The sequence below is a fragment of the Coregonus lavaretus genome (assembly GCF_964263955.1).
Source record: "Coregonus lavaretus genome assembly, chromosome: 4".
In the NCBI taxonomy this organism is placed as follows: Eukaryota; Metazoa; Chordata; class Actinopteri; order Salmoniformes; family Salmonidae; genus Coregonus; species Coregonus lavaretus.
The window spans coordinates 44,191,498-44,212,386 of NC_139991.1; the positions used below are offsets into that span (position 1 = coordinate 44,191,498).

General features: G+C 43.4%; 1 protein-coding gene across 1 annotated transcript in view; it reads right to left on the reverse strand.

The window, feature by feature from the left end:
* The window catches only part of LOC311128311 (leucine-rich repeat-containing protein 75B-like), a gene marked incomplete at its 3' end in the record, with an annotated part of 54,608 nt that overhangs the window by 10,445 nt on the left and 23,274 nt on the right, over positions 1–20,889 (reverse strand). Inside the window, exons 2-3 of the mRNA XM_084160401.1 lie at positions 14,603–14,731; positions 5,448–5,560 (exon numbers count right to left, since the gene is read on the reverse strand). Of these exons, the coding sequence (XP_084016527.1) occupies positions 5,448–5,560; positions 14,603–14,731 (242 nt within the window). The remainder of the gene's footprint in view (positions 1–5,447; positions 5,561–14,602; positions 14,732–20,889) is intronic.

The following is a 20,889-nucleotide window of genomic DNA, read 5'->3' on the forward strand; positions in this document are numbered from 1 at the left end:
GAGGCAATGGGGATTTGCTCTATGTAAAAGTCAGACCAGGCAGCAACAGAAATGCTCTTTGATTCATCTTTCAGGTTTTCAATATTTTCAACATGTAACAAGTTTTTTCCTATGCAAGACCCAAATCAAAAGCTCTAATATCAGATCAATACGTTTTCACAGATATACAGTGGGCTCATTGGGAAATGTGTCATGAATTATGGATAAGGACCATGGCTGAGTCCTTAAGTCTCTCTACAAGGTGGAGGTTAGAAATTGAGATTGATTGGATTATCTAGAGTATACAAGAAACTAGAACAACTACTTAATCTATAAGAGGAGGAGACAATTATACTAAATCAAATGGGTAGGGGATAGACAACTTGAGGCAATGACATACCAGTCTGTGACCTACTAAGACATTTCCCTTGTTTATTCTCCATTTCATGTATTTCATTCTAAGTAAGCATTTCACTCTACTCTAAAAGGAACTCTATATTTAGATTTCTGTTTTCCTCCCACATATTGTTTACTCATTTCACCTCCTTTTCTCACCTTGAGCATGTCTCTCAGGTTATTAAAGGATCAGGAGAGATGAGTCAGAGTTGTCGTGACCTTTATGTAGATAGACCTCAGGGGATGCCTGCCGAGACAGTTGACACTGGGGCAACAGGCAGATGAGTGATGTAAATAAATAAATGAAGGAGAAGTGCTTCAGTATCATGAACAACTTTGGCCTAGACTCTTAAGTCTGCTGGAGTCACTGAACCATGGTAGTGATACAACAGGTAGTGGTAGCAATAGCATGACAGAACGCTGTTGTGCTCCTGAGCATGGTAGCTAATTAACCTGAACTGCCTGAGTAAATCAATGTCAATTTGTATATAATACTGCATGCTTAGCTGAACAGGCAAGCCAATGAAAAGCATACTACAATGTCCTTGTGAGTGTATGAGTGAATTCGAGGGACAAAAATAGGCAAGAAAGACCAATTAAGTTACATTGCATGGGATGTGCAAAAGTAACCTTGGCAGTATCTTTTTTTACTCTGTAAAATTGCCAGTCAATCAAACGGGGCTTGACACGTGCTGAGTTGACTCAAACCCTACCTACACCACCTGCCTTGGATAAACCTGTTACCTCATGTCACCGCCAGAGTGTATGTGGATGTGTGTAGATGTCTGGGTGTGTGTGTGCAAAGGTTTGTGTGTACTGTAAGTGTGCCAGCAGTGTGCTAGGGATAGCAGTGAGGAACAGGCTGTCAAATGCGTGCTTAGTACTATATGTAACCTAATCGTCTGACCCTGTAGCCTGTGTCTGGGTCAGATATCAGAGCCGCTGGCGGACAGCCTCACGTGTAGCAGACAGATGGAGTCAGAGTGGGTATATTATATTCACCCACATCCACAGCTGATAACGCCAGGGTTGTTGGTTCGATTCCCACGGGGGGCCAGTATGAAAATGTATGCACTCACTAACTGTAAGTCGCTCTGGATAAGAGCGTCTGCTAAATGACTAAAATGTAAATGTAAAATAAGACCTGTGCTAACAGCCGACAGCCATAAAGCATTCAAAGCAGGTATCTTACTTTTTTCACCATTCACCTAAAGCTGATAATGCTTTCTATTGGGATACTTGGACAACCATTGACCCATGCAGCTGATAAAGCTTCTTAATTCTGAGTTTAGTATGAATGTAGTACCATATAAAGTCCTAAAAAGAATAGCCCCAAAGTTATATAACTTTATGTGAACAATTGGGTTAGAAGTAGAACCATGTATATATTTACTGTGCATGCAAACACAGTATAGAGAATGTAACTCATATCCATTGACTTCATTTATAACTTTCAAACTCTCATCAGCTAGTACTGTGCAATGCATTTATTACTACATGGGAAATGTTGTCTTACGGTATGCACTAAATTGGCTGCAGGCAGTGCTTCTTCCTATTTATATTGAGCTAGATTCATCATTGGATGTTGTCAATGGTTGCCTGGCAGTAAAGACAAGTAATGAAATAACATCTGCTATTTGAGCGCAATCCTCTCCGATTGTGCTGGAAGAGCAATTTCAGTGTAATAAAGAATGTGGAGATGATTAATTTGAAATCCAATGCAGATTTAAAAAACATTATAAACATGTTCAGGGGGACTCAGCAAATTAATTGTAAGGAGGACCCTATAACCTGCTATTGCGGACAAGAATCGAATAGACTTTCAACTCTCCTGGGACACGATTCCAAACAATAAAGGACAAAATGGCTCTACACCTTACACAGTGTTCTAAGACTGAGCTGACTGAAGTAAAAAAGCAAGGTCTGGATTTCATTTTTATGCATGAGCTCTGAAACTAATAGAATGGATTCTATTCCATCTCTTCTGTGAAAATAATTACATTTTCTGTTGCTGGAAATCATGCTATTGCACATGTAATAAGTATTTTCTTTCCTATACATGAGAGAACAGATCTATAGCTGTAACCTATTTACTGTAAGACGAGGTGGGAGGAATGAAAGAAACACAGGGGTTCTAATGGGTAACCTTGCAGTGTCGCCTCTCTCTTTCTTTTCTTCCTTTCTCTTCGCTCTCTCCCTCCCTCCTCTCTCTCCTTCTCTCTCTCTCTATGACAGAAGGTTTTCCCTAGAGCCCCAGCTCAGACCACAGAACTGCTCTGTTCTCTCTGTGAGGCAACTGTTGAACAAAATGGACTCTTAAAAGAAAGAAAGAAAAAATAGAAAAAAATCGAAGTGAGAAAAAATATTTAAAAATAGGACCAACCTGAGAGGGAGCGAGAGAGAGGGAGCGTGAGAGCGAGAGAGAGAGAGAGAGAGAGAGTGAGCGAGAGAGAGAGAGAGAGAGATAGAGAGGATAGAAGGGGAAGATTATTCTATATCATAAAGACATAAATTGAGGAAAAGCATCACTTTATGTAAAGTATACCCATTATCAAACGTAACCAATTATCAAACACTATTAAATACCCATTATCAGTGAAACAGTGAAACCATTATGAAATCTAAATGCTGCTAGTATATTCACAGCACAAACTCTTCCAAAGTCTTCTGATATTTTTCATTAAGCCTGGAAATGTACTTGAATAGAAATGGGTTGACGGCAGGGTTTCCGTTAGGAAAATGTGGCACCGGATATTTGACCGGCAGCATTTTCATTTACCAGACATTTGAGAAATTTACCAGACCCATATGCATTGGGTGCGTAACCTGATTAGGGCGTCCATCCACAGTGCTTAAAATGCCAGAAATCACATTTAGATTATGGCAATTCATATGAACAGAACATGCAAGTTAAGGATGCAACGATGTGCGATCCTTCTTACCGAATTCTGATGTGCACTTTGAAGATGTTAGAATAACTGTACACATTTACTTTTCCTCAGCCAACAAGATGAGTAACGAACAGCAAAATCACTAGCCTATGTCAATCTACCATAGAACAAAATATACCTATTCAGCTTGTCGAGAAATAAATAGCCTATTCCAAACAGACTCTGGAACAGTTGGGGGACGATAGAGCCCAAATTCATACGACTAGTAGGCCTAGGTTACATAAAAAAAACATAAAAAACCAATGAATCTGATGCAACAGATCAGAACGTTTAGCTTAAAATGTTGATAAACTATTATTTCTTCACATTATAGCTAAGCGCAGCAATGCGCACAGCAATGTTTGTTCTATAATGCAATTAGCAGGAAAACCCCGTTGTAAAAAGGGCACTGCAGATTCGAGTAGTTTCATGTGACAGAGAAAGAGGGGAGATCTTATATGCAACAACTAGCATGGATTGCTAATAGGACTAATATTGTGCCTTTGGCTACTGGACAATGAAAGAAAGTTGATATTAAATAATTGCCTCCACGGATATGGTCTGATTTTGGCTAGGCTACTTAGAAGCAAGGTAAGACATGTATTAAAACAATCAGGTTTCAAACTATTAAGTATATGTTTTCAAAATGCATACTGCCTCCAGTTCATTGTAAAGTGGTGTGTGACTTGCTGATGAAGCCTGCCTTCCGTTGCCTATGCATTTGCTGTTTGAGATTTTACACTCAAAGGCTCTGTATCTGTATGCTGTACGCATGTGATAAATAAGATACATAACGAATACACTGTACACGTGCCAATTTAATTCCACTAAATTATGCAAATGAACCTATACACAAATAAGCATGACCAGTCAAATGTATTTACAGTACTTTGACTGGTAGCTATTACCGGCTAACGGAAACCCTGGTTGACGGGGTTCCAGCGCAGTATGGCTGAGGCTGCCTGGCTGGGTAGTTAGTTAGGGTTGAGGCAGTGAGAAGAGAGGCTGTCTGCTAAAGGGTTGAGGCTATGAGAAGAAGGATGGTTTACAGCGAGGAGCCTGCTGCCAGAGCAGAGTCTGCTAATGAACACAGTGGGAGAGCCAGCCTTGCTATTGTTGACACTTCTTTTGAAACGTTGCAACAAGGAGACAGGTTCGACTGAGGCTATCAAACATCTCACAAACTAGTTTAATTGCTCAGGGAGAGGGAAACACATGAAGATCATTAGATTGTTTCCTCCCTTCTTCCCCTCAAATGAACCTGCTTGCCAATTAGAGCTGGAGAGCGTTTGCAGTTCTGTCTATTCTTTACACAGCGTTTCTCGAGCTGGATCTGTCTGATGTTTTTTTTTCATTAAAACCTTTCTGTTATTCATTAGGATTGATCCGTTCGTTTATTTCTGGGTGAGATAAGTCTACAGCACCACGACAGTTGTCAAGCTGTGCAGTGAGGCTACAGTACACACCCCAAGAAACTGATTCTGCACCAAGTGAACATGATATCCTGCCCCAAACAATAGGCTACAACACAGGCCTATATTATAGGACCCCAAGACAATAACTTAGTAGACTTGGTGGCAGCTGGTGATGCTGTATAATTATCTAACACAGGGCTCTCCAACCCTGTTCCTGATTCTGCAGAGCTACCATCCTCTGATTCCTGGAGAGCTACCATCCTCTAGGTTTTCACTCCAACCCTGTTCCTGATTCTGGAGAGCTACCATTCTCTAGGTTTTCACTCCAACCCTAATTTAGGGCACCTGATTCTACAAATTAGCTGGTTGATAAGCTGAATCTGGTTAGTTACAAGTGGGGTTGGAATGAAAACCTATAGGAGGGTAGCTCTCCAGGAACAGGTTTGGAGAGCCCTGATCTAACACATTAAATCCTTGCAGGTATTGCACAGTAAAGCGCCTTAGCCCAATGTCAGGAGTGACTTACCACTGACACACACACTGAACATGAGACTGTCTTGTTTTAGAGATGCTAGTGGGTTTAGAAGGTTTTAGGGCATGTATCACGGCTCTGATGTCAGTTTGCTGTTAGCTGTTTATTTGTTTGCGTTGGTGTTATGGCAGTAGCTGTCCCGGTGAGTGGATGTGCGAGCAAAAAATGGACAAACGGGTATACAGACGGACTCACCAGGCCTGCGACTTCCTCCTGGGCACGCTCTGTCTCATCCACTTGGAGTGAGGGGTCAGGTGGAATATCAGCTGTCTGCAGATCTTGTCGGACGACTTCAGGGTGTCCTTCTCCTGTAATACACACATACACAAAAACACACAAAAGCACACACTTTAATCTCTTTTGCTTGCGACTACTGCTGAAAAAAGGTCTCAAAAGGTTTCAAAGGGCTTAAAAAGTGTCTGGCTTTCATATAGAGGAATAATCAAATGACTGCTCTATTTGACTTTCTGAAGTGAATTATTATAATTTTTTAATTTTTTAGTTATTTAAAAAAAATGCATATCAAAACAAACTTGTGCATTCCAAGAATTGAACTTATACAAAACAATTGAACAAGTAAAACAAAAACAAAACACTGCTTGATTTGAAAGCATTTCACAGGTGGCCAGAAGCTGAACTACACTGGATGTCAAAAGTGTTGGTCCCTGGTTGGGCTGAACCATCACACCCTTCCTCTTCCCTTCACAACCACAATTGGCTGGAAGAAGGGGACACGGCAGGGACAGAAGTGAATGAATGTAATGAAAACAGGTTTATTTTCATTTCCGACATCATTAACAACTGAATTTGACCCCTTTGTTGAGAATTGGATCAATGTCCCAGGTGATGTACATTGTATATGTATAAAGTACATGTGTAAAATAACTTGAGTAAATCGTATCCAATCGAATGACCATATCCATATTATGCAGTGCTGAGTATCTTGCAAGAGATTGAAAACTCTTAGGAATGTGTTTACAACAAATGCACCTGTTGTTCTTTTCAAGGTAGTCTTAACCACATTTAGCACAACAGGTAACCTTGTGACGCCAAAGAATGAATTGTTACTTTTAGAAGCCCAAGGCAGAACATCTTGGATACACATATTTTTCAATGGACCATTGTATCACTTCTGGCCTTGCAACCCCTATTAGCCACACTGAGCTGTGGAGAGGGGGCTTTTTCCTTTGTTCCTAGAATGTTGGTTTAAAAGGTGGTTATTTATAATTGTCTGATCCCCTTCACTTACAGTGGGGGAAAAAAGTATTTAGTCAGCCACCAATTGTGCAAGTTCTCCCACTTAAAAAGATGAGAGAGGCCTGTAATTTTCATCATAGGTACACGTCAACTATGACAGACAAAATGAGAATATTTTTTTCCAGAAAATCACATTGTAGGATTTTTAATGAATTTATTTGCAAATTATGGTGGAAAATAAGTATTTGGTCAATAACAAAAGTTTCTCAATACTTTGTTATATACACTTTGTTGGCAATGACACAGGTCAAACGTTTTCTGTAAGTCTTCACAAGGTTTTCACACACTGTTGCTGGTATTTTGGCCCATTCCTCCATGCAGATCTCCTCTAGAGCAGTGATGTTTTGGGGCTGTCGCTGGGCAACACGGACTTTCAACTCCCTCCAAAGATTTTCTATGGGGTTGAGATCTGGAGACTGGCTAGGCCACTCCAGGACCTTGAAATGCTTCTTACGAAGCCACTCCTTCGTTGCCCGGGCGGTGTGTTTGGGATCATTGTCATGTTGAAAGACACAGCGACGTTTCATCTTCAATGCCCTTGCTGCTGGAAGGAGGTTTTCACTCAAAGTCTCACGATACATGGCCCCATTCATTCTTTCCTTTACACGGATCAGTCGTCCTGGTCCCTTCGCAGAAAAACAGCCCCAAAGCATGATGTTTCCACCCCCATGCTTCACAGTAGGTATGGTGTTCTTTGGATGCAACTCAGCATTCTTTGTCCTCCAAACACGACGAGTTGAGATTTTACCAAAAAGTTATATTTTGGTTTCATCTGACCATATGACATTCTCCCAATCCTCTTCTGGATCATCCAAATGTACTCTAGCAAACTTCAGACGGGCCTGGACATGTACTGGCTTAAGCAGGGGGACACGTCTGGCACTGCAGGATTTGAGTCCCTGGCGGCGTAGTGTGTTACTGATGGTAGGCTTTGTTACTTTGGTCCCAGCTCTCTGCAGGTCATTCACTAGGTCCCCCCGTGTGGTTTTGGGATTTTTGCTCACCGTTCTTGTGATCATTTTGACCCCACGGGGTGAGATCTTGCGTGGAGCCCCAGATCGAGGGAGATTATCAGTGGTCTTGTATGTCTTCCATTTCCTAATAATTGCTCCCACAGTTGATTTCTTCAAACCAAGCTGCTTACCTATTGCAGATTCAGTCTTCCCAGCCTGGTGCAGGTCTACAATTTTGTTTATGGTGTCCTTTGACAGCTCTTTGGTCTTGGCCATTGTGGAGTTTGGAGTGTGACTGTTTGAGGTTGTGGACAGGTGTCTTTTATACTGATAACAAGTTCAAACAGGTGCCATTAATACAGGTAACGAGTGGAGGACAGAGGAGCCTCTTAAAGAAGAAGTTACAGGTCTGTGAGAGCCAGAAATCTTGCTTGTTTGTAGGTGACCAAATACTTATTTTCCACCATAATTTGCAAATAAATTCATTAAAAATCCTACAATGTGATTTTCTGGATTTTTTCCCCTCAATTTGTCTGTCATAGTTGACGTGTACCTATGATGAAAATTACAGGCCTCTCTCATCTTTTTAAGTGGGAGAACTTGCACAATTGGTGGCTGACTAAATACTTTTTTCCCCCACTGTATCACTCTACAAACAATCCAACCGTTTGACTGCTTTCACCAAATTATCTCAAGGCTCTTCTTCTTTGTCCATCCAACATGGTTGCCTGGAGCATTTTATACATCCAAATATAAGCTGTAGCATCTCTGTCAGTCTCCCTCTCTCCTCCTCCTTGGTCTTGCTCCAGCTCTTGCTCCCTTGCCCCCCCCCCCCCCAACCCCCCCCCCCCCCCCCCCCCCCCCCCCCACTCTCTCACTTGCGCTCTCTCTCCCTTCCTCTGTCAAAGACTTTAAACGGATTGGGTTGAGCAGAGCAGGGTAAATCTAATTAATGGTACAACACAACAACAAGAAAGAGGCAATGCAGCAAAAGAGAAAAAAGACAGGGGCAATTTACCTCAGGCGATTAACCATTCCCACTCCTCCCACTTTGTGTGGCACAAACATACCTCATACACTTCAAACCTTCCAGCGTTTCGTTTCAGGCAATGAAATAACAGTGAGAACACCATTACAGTCTATGTTATGTTAAGTCTTGGTGGGAAAAGGGTCCACTGAATGGAAGTATTCTTAGAAAAGGTATTGAATATAATCTGGAAATAACATGTTTTTCTCTTTGATGTAGATTGGGGCATTGTCAACATGGAATCTGTTCAACATTGTTCAAAACATGTTTTCCACTCAAATTCAAACACGATTCAGAATATTCATAGACAAACGACCACAGGGCTCTTGAGTTAGATATACAGTTCTATGGTTGAATGCACAATAATAGTAATGTGTTGTGATGCATTTTGAAGCAGTGAAACGTTTTGATGAGTTGTTGTTGGCATTCGATTGTCAGTCCCTTGAAGCAAAGAGGTACAGGAGGAAGAACCGTGACTGGACCTGCAGCTGAGGCCCTGAGGCACAGCAGACCAACTCACTAAATCCCTGTCACATTTCACAAACCCTGCCAAGTCCCCACCCACTAGGCACACCACGTCATTTCAACATGGATAATTGGGTAATATTTGGTTGAGATGTTCATTTCAACATGCGACCGTGTATTGATTACCGTAGTCTCAATCAGATCACTGTTAAATACAGTTATCCTCTTCCTCTGATTGCGAGTATGACTGAATCATTATGCGGAGCGCGTTTCTTCACAAAACTGGATCTCAGGAGCGCCTACAACTTGGTGCGCATTAGGGAGGGAGATGAATGGAAGACAGCATTTAGTACCACCTCGGGTCATTATGAGTATCTCGTCATGCCATACAGGTTAATGAATGCTCCTTCGGTCTTCCAATCCTTTGTGGACGAGATCTTCCGGGACATGCATGGGCAGGGTGTAGTAGTGTACATTGACGACATCCTAGTGTACTCTGCTACATGGGCCGAGCATGTAGCACTGGTGCGCCGAGTGTTGGGTAGGCTGTTGGAGCATGACTTGTATGTCAAGGCAGAGAAATGTCTGTTTTTCCAGGAGTCCATCTCCTTCTTGGGTCATCGGTTGTCCGCGTCAGGGGTGAAGATGGAGGTTGACCGTGTGTCAGCCGTGCGTAATTGGCAAACCCCAACCACTGTTAAAGAGGTGCAGCAGTTTTTGGGTTTTGCCAATTACTACCGGAGGTTTATCCGGGGTTTTGGACAGGTGGCAGCTCCCATTACTTCCCTGCTGAAGGGGGGTCCGGTGCGTTTGCAGTGGTCAGCTGAGGCGGACAGGGCGTTTGGTAAACTGAAGGACCTGTTCACTTCGGCTCCGGTGCTGGCGCACCCGGACCCCGCTTTACCGTTCCAGGTAGAGGTGGACGCGTCAGAGGCCGGTATTGGGGCAGTGCTGTCGCAACGGTCAGGCACGCCACCTAAACTCTGCCCCTGTGCTTTCTATTCTAAGAAGCTCAGCCCGGCGGAGCGGAATTATGACGTAGGGGACAGGGAGCTGTTAGCCGTAGTTCAAGCCCTAAAGGTGTGGAGGCATTGGCTTGAGGGGGCTCAACACCCTTTTCTCATTCTGACTGACCACCGTAACCTGGAGTACATCCGGGCAGCTAGGAGATTGAACCCTCGTCAGGCTAGGTGGAACATGTTTCTGACCCGGTTCGTGTTTAAGATAACGTACATCCCAGGGTCCCAGAACGGTAAGGCAGACGCCCTGTCCCGGCGGTATGACACAGAGGAGAGGTCCATTGAGCCCACTCCCATACTGCCGGAGTCTTGTCTGGTGGCACCGGTGGTGTGGGAGGTCGATACGGAAATCGAGCGGGCGTTACGTACCGACCCTACTCCCCCAGAGTATCCAGTGGGTCGGACGTACGTGCCGCTCGAGGTCCGTGATCGTCTCATTTATTGGGCTCATACGTCACCCTCCTCTGGACATCCAGGTATCGGCCGGACAGTGCACTGCCTTAGCGCTAAGTACTGGTGGCCAACTTTAGCTAAGGATGTGAGGGTTTATGTCTCCTCCTGCTCGGTGTGCGCTCAGTGTAAGGCGCCTAGACACCTGCCCAGGGGGAAGTTACAACCCCTGCCCGTTCCACAACGGCCGTGGTCCCACCTCTCGGTGGACTTTGTCACGGACCTTCCCCCCTCTCAGGGGAATACCACTATTCTGGTCGTTGTGGATCGGTTCTCTAAGGCCTGTCGTCTCATCCCAATGCCGGGTCTCCCCACTGCCCTACAGACCGCTGAGGCTTTGTTTACCCACGTCTTCCGGCACTACGGGGTGCCCGAGGATATAGTGTCTGATCGGGGTCCCCAGTTCACCTCTAGAGTCTGGAGGGCGTTCATGGAACGCTTGGGGGTCTTGGTGAGCCTTACCTCGGGTTACCACCCGGAGAGTAATGGGCAGGTGGAAAGCGTGAACCAGGATGTGGGTAGGTTTCTGAGATCCTATTGCCAGGGCCGGCAGGAGGAGTGGTCGGGGTATATCCCCTGGGCAGAGATGGCCCAGAACTCTCTTCGCCACTCCTCTACTAACCTAACCCCTTTCCAGTGTGTGTTAGGGTATCAGCCGGTTCTGGCACCATGGCATCAGAGCCAGATCGAGGCTCCTGCGGTGGATGAGTGGTTTCGGCGCTCGGAGGAGACGTGGAACGCTGCACACGTCCATCTGCAGCGGGCCATCCGTAGACAGAAGGCGAGCGCCGATCTCCACCGCAGTGAGGGTCCGGTGTACGCACCTGGAGATCGAGTCTGGCTCTCGACTCGAAACCTGCCTCTTTGCCTGCCCTGCCGGAAGCTGGGTCGGCGGTTTATGGGGCCATTTAAAGTCCTGAGGAGATTGAACGAGGTTTGTTACAAGTTACAACTGCCTATTGATTACCACATTAACCCCTCGTTCCATGTGTCTCTCCTCAGGCCGGTGGTAGCTGGTCCACTCCAGGACAGTGAGATAAGAGAGACTCCTCCACCCCTCTGGACATCGAGGGGGCTCCGGCGTACTCAGTCCGGTCGATTCGAGACGTCGGATGGGGGGGTCTACAATATCTCGTGGAGTGGGAGGGGTACGGCCCGGAGGAACGGTGCTGGGTGCCTAGGAGGGACATTTTAGATCCATCCCTCCTGACTGAGTTCCACCGTAGTCATCCCACGCGCCCTGCTCCGCGTCCTCCTGGTCGTCCCCGAGGCCGGGGTCGGCGCACGGCTGGAGCCGCGCGTCAAGGGGGGGGGTACTGTCACGGATTCTGCCGAGACTGCTCCTCCTCCTTGCTCGGGCAGGCTTCGGCGTTCGTCGTCACCGGAGTACTAGCTACTACCGCTGGATGTTCTCGATGTTTGTTTGGTCTGGTCTTGTGTGTGCACCTGTTTCGTATATTGAGTATTGATTATGTCACCTATAAGTTTCCCTTTTGGTTTGTTTGCAGTTGTGTGTAATTGTACGCCTGTCCGATTGGTGTCTCGATTGATGTTTAGTGTTTTACGCGTGTGTGCGTAATCGTTCGCCTCCTTTGTTTTTGAGGCCGTTTGTTTTGTCTTTGTGCATTATCAGTAAAGTCATTTTGGACTTAGCCTCCTTGTCCTGCGCTTGACTCCACCACTGCATCCACATCAGTTACGTGACACAAGCAGAAGATATCTCCTTCAACTGTTTATATTTGATTGCGTTGACAACCAAACACAATTCAATATCACTGAATATCATAACATTTGAAATCAGGGGTTGAAACCCTAGCCTAGGCCTATTGTATTGTTGATTTTTAGTTGAATTCTGGGTTGAATTGAAACAATAGCTGTTGATGACTTTGCAAATGCTATATTGGCCTAAATAGCATCATTGATGTTATATGAGTGATAAAGGGCGCTTTCACATATCCCCTTATGATCCGTTTCCTGGAGCGTTTGGTACCCTGATCCACGCTATAAAGCATGTGTGAAACCCAAACAAATCCTGGACCTGCGTGAATAGCGGGTCCAAGATCCAGGACCAAAGTACCAGGTACTGTGACACGGCAGCGCGTGTTGCGTGGAACTTTTTTGCACGTTGTGAACAAGCTAGCTCGCTAACTTCATGTAGAATTTACGTCTTGCTAATCGCACCCTGAAATTGTTATTTTCAGGTCTTGTGAAAGCAAAACGTATACTGTAAAATTCTCACAAACGCTCCAGGAAACCAAACCAGGGTACCAAATGTCATATGTGAAAAAATGTCATAAAAAAAAAAAATCATACTGGCCCCCCATGGGAATCGAACCCACAACCCTGGCGTTGCAAACGCCATGCTCTACCAACTGAGCTACATCCCTGCCGGCCATTCCCTCCCCTACCCTGGACGACGCTGGGCCAATTTTGCGCCGCCCCATGGGTCTCCCGGTCACGGCCGGCTACGACAGAGCCTGGATTCGAACCAGGATCTCTAGTGGCACAGCTAGACCACTGCGCCACTCGGGAGTGCCTGTAGCTGTAGATATATCAATTCTACAGTAGGAGGTGCTGCTGAGCTTATAGTTTGTTTTCCTTCTGATAGTGGATTTAATGTTGAAGATCTGACATTGTTTTAAAGGTACAAATTCAACATATTTTATACAAGGTTGTCTATGCTGAAATTTGGTTACCATGATGACATAATCCTGTGGTTGAAATTTCACACTCAAAACAACAGTTTACATTGATTACTTTTTTCAAATCTAATGCATTTTCCTCATTGATTCCATGTCATAATACGTTGACAAATTACGTTGAAACAATGTTGATTCAACCAATTTGTTCCCAGTGGGAAGCCAGGCGGTCACAGTAGAGAACACCCCTGCCACCTCACGACCCACTCACCCCAAAACTTTTAAAAAACCTCCAATACACACCACCCTGGGTATGCTGCTCTTATTGGAAGATCTTATTTCAAAGTAGCCTTTTTTCAAAGGTGTTTTTCATCATCTGTTAAAGAGAAGAAGTGCTTCATAGTTCAACTTTTCTAACTACTGTATTTCACATAATGTGTAGTTAGATCTCTCTGGGCGCCGGTTTATACAAGATGAGCCTGTTAGCTGGGCACAGCTGTCTGCCTTTGTTATTACAGGAAAGTGTACCCCTTCTGGGAAGCCATTTATTGGGAAAAGAGCTTATCAAAAGATGTCTGGTGCATCTTTAAAGCAAGGGAAAGGTCAACCACATCAATCTGAGAGATTCAAGCTCCCAGAAAATTCATTTAGAAAACAAAGGGCTGAGAAGCACTGGTATAAGGCTGAGAAGCACTGGTATAAGGCTGAGAAGCACTGGTATAAGGCTGAGATATATAATATACGGTATAAGGCTGAGATATATAATATACGGTATAAGGCTTTTAGGAAGGAGCAAACACTTTTTTACTCTATATGAGCTATTGTCTGCTTCATTTTTTCTTGGCAGTAAATTCATTATTTTAGATCAGTTGTCCACTATTACCTATTTTCATGCAAGTGAATCCTGAATGAAAAGTAACGAGAAACAGAGATACTGTGTTGTAAGTTGTGTACGTTGTAGAAATGACAACACACTGTGTTGTAAGTTGTGTACGTTGTAGAAATGACACCACACTGTGTTGTAAGTTGTGTACGTTGTAGAAATGACAACACACTGTGTTGTAAGTTGTGTACGTTGTAGAAATGACACCACACTGTGTTGTAAGTTGTGTACGTTGTAGAAATGACACCACACTGTGTTGTAAGTTGTGTATGTTGTAGAAATGACACCACACTGTGACTGACCTACTTCTGATCACTAGTTATAAATAGGTGTCAATGTCTCCGGCACCCCAAGAGTGAACACATACAACACACAGGCATCGTTTAGAGCCTAATCATAACGATTGTATGGATGCTGGCAGCAGTTGGAATGCTGGAACCAAACCAAGTGGCCTAGCACTCATATTTCTAAGAGACTGAACGTCATGTATTTGCTCTTGAATTGACCCTTGCAGCTATGGATTCCTAAACTTTCTATTTTCTGTGCCTGATCTCATTTGATGTTCCCTGACAACAGCACGGCTGAGGAGGTTGAGACAAATAGACAGACAGACAGACAAACAGAGAGATCAACAGCCAGACAGTACGATTGGCTTACCGTCTTTGGACACTGCATGTCTTTGGCCAGGCTGAGCAGGAGCTCATGGGAGATTGGATCCACCAGGTTGAGAAAGGCTGCATTCTTATAGAGGATATCATTAAGGGATGTTCCCTGGAGTCCCAAGTCCTGTGGGAACACAGCGGAGGAGAAAATAATCAATCATTGGTGTTTCTTTTCAATTTTTCCAAGGTCCAACAGGATGTGAATTTCAATATTTTAAAAGTGAAAGTCATGCATTATTAGGCATTCAACTGACATGATGTGGACTGCTTAATGGTAACAGCTTGTCAATGTATTTACATAATAATTTCATCATCCACTTGCCTCATGATGTTCACTTATCAAGCTGAGAGGATTTTATAATAAGAGTGTCACATGGGACAAGGCACGGGGAGGGCTGGGATGTGGCATGAGGGGTATGGGGGGGTTAAAGCAGGACAGTTTCTCCCAAAATGAAATTTCAACAGACACATAACAACTAAAGTGATGTGCTGTACCGTCATTCACCCCTAACGGTAAAATGACTTTCTACTGCATTACATGCATTCTACGGACAGTGAAATTGAGAAGACTCCCTGCAAAATAACAGCAATATGCCTTAGGAAAGTTCCATCCATAAAAGCCCTGGGTCTTTACACACACCACACTGAACACACTCCAGTTATCCAAGAACAACCTCTAGAAACACCACACAGGCACTTAGAGAGAAACGGTTCAAGTCTACAGAACTCCAGTTACTCACCGTCTTCTCTGGAATTCAAATGGCAGGCGGGTGTGATGTGCAGACGGGTTTAATAAAAATGAGGAATGAGAAAACATCCCCAGAGGTTGTTCTTACTAGTATCATCTGCAGGGTGGCTGCTATTTGCAGTGACAGTGTAAATATATTGAGGCAAAGGAATCTGCAACTTCAGGTAATGCTCTGAGGGCTGCTGCTGGTGAGGGATGTCATCGTGAGCCCGAGTTTGAGATGTAACGCTTTGAGACACATCAAAGGGTCTTCGACGCAGCCCTCACCCACCTGCTCTACCAAGGAGGATGACATCAACCAAACAGACACAGCAAGTCCTGAAACAAATGAGCTGAAACCGCAGGCAATATGTGAAGGAGAGGCTCAAAAACAAAACATCCACCACAATGAAAGGTTATGGCGGATAAGAGCAGAGGAGGACAAAAACTAAATTCAGGAAAACATTTATCCTCCTCTTGTTTATAACTTGGTTTACAAATGTGTTCTGCGTCAAATATGGGGGCTATATAATTTCAAGGAAAATGATACAAAATATGATTTTCTCCGCTGCTGTAAGTCTGTTTACTTGCTGGACTGTTTACTTGCTGGACATGCAATGTGAAGATAGTAGCAGGTGAGGGCTTAGGGATATACATGTAAGCTGCTGTAAAGAGGCTGTATAGGAAGAGGCTGAGGACTCCTGCTATATTAAGCAGACCCTACAGTCTGACAGGTCGAACACTGATGGCTACAGTGAAAGCTCTGAGGCAAACTCCCATCAGCACTTTCTCCTCCTCCTCCAGCTTTCTGGCTGATTTATTAAACTTCAGCTCTCTGGGCTTCCCTGACTCCGGGCCCTTCTCCAGAGCTCCCTTTATGTCAGGGAAACATACCCCAACAGAATACAGTAAACAAGTCTCAAACAACAACAGCATAGAGATAGGCCTATATTGTAGATCATTTTCTGATTAGTATGTTGAAAATGTGTTAAATCACCAAATAGGTCAACTATGACCAATTTTGTATAATATTGGAAGAAATGCCACGGTTCTAAATCTATTACAGTAGGTATGTTTTTTCTCTGGATTCACAGTAAACAACAAAACAGCATTGTGCGATGTCTACATTGGTGTGGCGTCTCAACATTGCATGGGTTAATCTGACAGAATAATTGACGTGCCACTGCGTCTCTCATATTCCACCATCTCTGTGTGAAGGCTGTTTCATTTTGTCACTGACAGTGTGTCTGCGTCGCCGTCTCTGCATGAAAGTTGTCTTCAGATCAATCCACAAAGCCTGCTCCGTAGGCTGCCTGCATATCTGTCTTTTCAACTGAGAATTGAGTGCTGAAAGTTTGGAATTTGAGAACACCCATCCCACATCCACAGCTCATTAGGAACCTATTAAAACGTATTGCATAGAGCCCCACAACCAGTCCTGGAGTCTGTTGCCTACTTTGAGTTTGCTTTGACAATTTGACAAGTGGGATTATTAGACATAATAATCCTCTAAAATTGCTCACATCTAACACTTGCCTTTGAAAAACGATGAATAAAATGGAATAACAACATAAAACACTGTGACACTTTCTATGTTCTGAATGAGTGAATGTTCATACACCATACATACAAGTCTTTAGTTATGGATTCATGGCAGAAGGCTACCAAATAAACAAGACAAGCACTGACATATCATTAGAGCAAGGAATTAAATGTAACTGATTGTGGTGCAACATAGAAGAGGGCAAGAGGCGTAATCTCCTCAACAGTCCAATTTGGCCTCCATATGAGAGATGTATAATATAGACATGTAATATACATATGTATAGTACATGATTGGTAGGTAGCCTATTCCTTAACATCCAACTATCAGGAGAAGTGGCACCTCACATTACGTTTCAAACAACGGTGACTCACTAATCCTCTCAAACACAACTGAGGTAGAAAAATGATGCACAGTTAAGTCTCATTCCAAAGGTAATTTTATCTAGTCTATTATAAACTCAGGGGCACTTTAGTATTTGCTTCCCGCATCACTAAACATATTCTGTGTTAATGCTTTTAATCTTAATGCCTGCTTGCTGATTCCTTGTTTACTGACAAACATAGAGAAGACTCCAAAGTAATTAACATTAATAGCCCAGACGAGAGATTGGAGATGGAGATAAGAGTCCGGTCTCATTGATTCCTCTGTGTATCTCCTCTGTGTAATGACTTCCTGTGTGCTGCGCTGTGCTCTGAAGGAGGCATCAGGCATGCTCCAATATCATCCACCATCTCAAGTAGATTAAAACCTTATCAGACCCAGGCAATCCCTAAGTAAAAACCTGAAATTCATTACTTTTATTTATCTGCTTGCTCTGCCCTCATATTTATCCTCACATTGAAGTGTTTTAACATTTTATTTTCAGGACAACCAGGGCTACAAGTAGAACACAAACCAATTTGACATTAACAGTTGCATTGACAAATGTCAATCAAAAAATAAGGTCTGCCAAGCAAAAACCTGATAGAAAATAAATGTATAAGAATGCTTTAAGTATAGAATTTGTTGGATAAGTTGGAAATGAATATCCAACTAGTCAGTGACAACTGTGTGGAGTTTGGAGTTTGTGATAGCAACTATGTGAACTTATTACAGTATTGTTTCAGTGGGACTGTATGTTGTGTGTTTGATTACTCCCCTTCCGGGTGTGATTTAGGCCTCCCTTAATCTGGTTGATGAAACAATATGGTGTGTGCTCGCATTAGCTCTGATCATGGTCAATCTGTGATAACCCGTGATACTAGAGCAAGAGCACCACCACTGTTCTGTACCACCGCATCTGTCAGTAAACCGACATTATTCGAGAACCTTATATCTATTGTTGTGTCACTCTACGCCTCCTGTCCTGAGTGAGTATTTCTACCTACCTTCTCTAACGGGACCCCGCTAGCCACCTAGCTAACTTGCTACGGCTAGGCTAGCATTCCATACGAGCAATAGCAGAGAGATAAATAACATCTACATAAAGCACGACAGTATGATAGACACTATGTCCTGGGATGTCCAATGATCTTCTATGTAAAATAACCCTTACCTTCGAATGACTCTTGTGTGGCTTGTGAGCGTCATAGAGCAAAACAGACATGTGCGTGTTTTGTGAGAATCTCAGGTTTTCATGGTGGGGTCATAATAATTTGTAGCTCAAACCGTTCAGACTTTACAGACGTTTTTGTGAGAAGAACCGTATTCGATATCCTGCCTTGTCTCACAAACAACACTCTACTTCAGTCCCTGTTAATCGCACATGCTAATGGTTGGTATCCACGGAAGCAATAGAAATAGACAAATCCAATGCAAAAAAGCAGCAGTCTGTAGCTCAAACACAAAATGTTTAAAAGGGGTTAGAATCACTAAAACACGCAGGCATGGGACTCAAAGCGTTAACTCCAAATCCAGCCTTCCCTGAAAGAAAAAGCAGCTTTTCCACTCATTGAGGAAAAACAGCAGAGCTACAAGAACTACCGTGTTGTTAAAGTGGCTCAGTGGAACAGTGTGAGTTGATATAGGCTTCATTCCCACCTTACCGGACCAATGGTAATGCTCTGTGCGCTTCCTAAACTGCAAGCTATTGGAAGACTGACTGATCTGTGTTTGGAAATCTTTCCAAGTGGCTGGATAATGTATGTATGCAACGGAACGCCAACTCTGGTCACCATCATTCCTGTTGATATCTCACATCTCTTCCAAGAATGTACCATCCATTCAACCCTTATGAAATCGAGAAGCAGCAGTGCAGCCTATTTTACAGTGTTTTTATCTAGTGGGTGTTTTTTTTATCAAGTTGCATTGATGTGTTCATTAAAATGGTATATTATCAGATCAAAAGTGTAATGGGTCGACACAGCAGGTGGGAAGAGACTGTCTATCTATGTCAAAGCTATTCGCTGCTCTGGCACCCCAATGGTGGAACAAGCTCCCCCACGATGCCAGGACAGCGGAGTCACTGACCACCTTCCGGAGACACTTGAAACCCTACCTCTTTAAGGAATACCTGGAATAGTATAAAAGTAATCCTTCTACCCCCCCCCCCCTACCCTCCCCCACCCCCACATAAAAAAAGTGCTTGTCCCACTGGCTATCATAAGTTGAATGCACCAATTTGTAAGTCGCTCTGGATAAGAGCGTCTGCTAAATGACGTAAATGTAAAATGTACAGAATAGATATAGAGATGTCAAATGTTCAGCCTGCTGCACAATCACTTTGGAAGCTCTAGTCTAGTGTGCCCTGTTAAATTGTGGTTAGGAGCATTTTTAAACTCTCATGTTAAAGTAGTAAGAAATAGATATCACTATGGTATTTTTTATTGGTAAATTTACAAACATATATAATGACAAATAGATTTGAAACCATAGTGGTATATGGTGAAATAAGTATAGCCAGTTATAATTGTAATGGCTTAGCAGATAATAACAAAAGAAGAACAATATTTACATGGCTCCAAAAGTAGGAATATAATATCTATTGTTTACAGGAAACTCATTCAACAATTCTAGATGAAGTTAAGTGGAAAAGGGAATGGGGGGGGGGGGGGGGGGGCAAATATACTTCTCCCATGGGCAAAGTAACTCAAAAGGGGTGATGATATTAATTAACAGTAATTTCGATCCGAATGTGCAAATTGTCCAAACAGATACACAAGGTAGATGGATTATTTTAAATATGTTATTGGACCATAAACAGATATGGCTCATTAACCTTTACGGACCAAATAATGATGATCAACACTTCTTTGACAATATATATAATACATTCTCAACCCTGCAAGCAAGTCAAGACTCTATTATTATGGAGGGAGATTATAATACCGTTTTAAATAGCTCAATGGACCGTAAAGGAAATCACACTACAAACTATCACCCTCATGCTCTTAAGGAAATCGTGAATGTCATGGATACATTAGAACTAGTAGGTACAGTGGGGAGAACAAGTATTTGATACACTGCCGATTTTGCAGGTTTTCCTAATTACAAAGCATGTAGAGGTCTGTAATTTTTATCATAGGTACACTTCAACTGTGAGAGACAAAAATCCAAAACATCACATTGTATGATTTTTAAGTAATAATTTGCATTTTCTTGCATGACATCAGAAAAGCAGAACTTAATATTTGGTACAGAAACCTTTGTTTGCAATTACAGAGATAATACGTTTCCTGTAGGTCTTGACCAGGTTTGCACACACTGCAGCAGGGATTTTGGCCCACTCCTCCATACAGACCTTCTCCAGATCCTTCAGGTTTCGGGGCTGTCGCTAGGAAAAACTGACTTTCAGCTCCCTCCAAAGATTTTCTATTGGGTTCAGGTCTGGAGACTGGCTAGGCCACTCCAGGACATTGAGATGCTTCTTACGGAGCCACTCCTTAGTTGCCCTGGCTGTGTGTTTCGGGTCGTTGTCATGCTGGAAGACCCAGCCACAACCCATCTTCAATGCTCTTACTGAGGGAAGGAGGTTGTTGGCCAAGATCTCGCGATACATGGCCCCATCCATCCTCCCCTCAATACGGTGCAG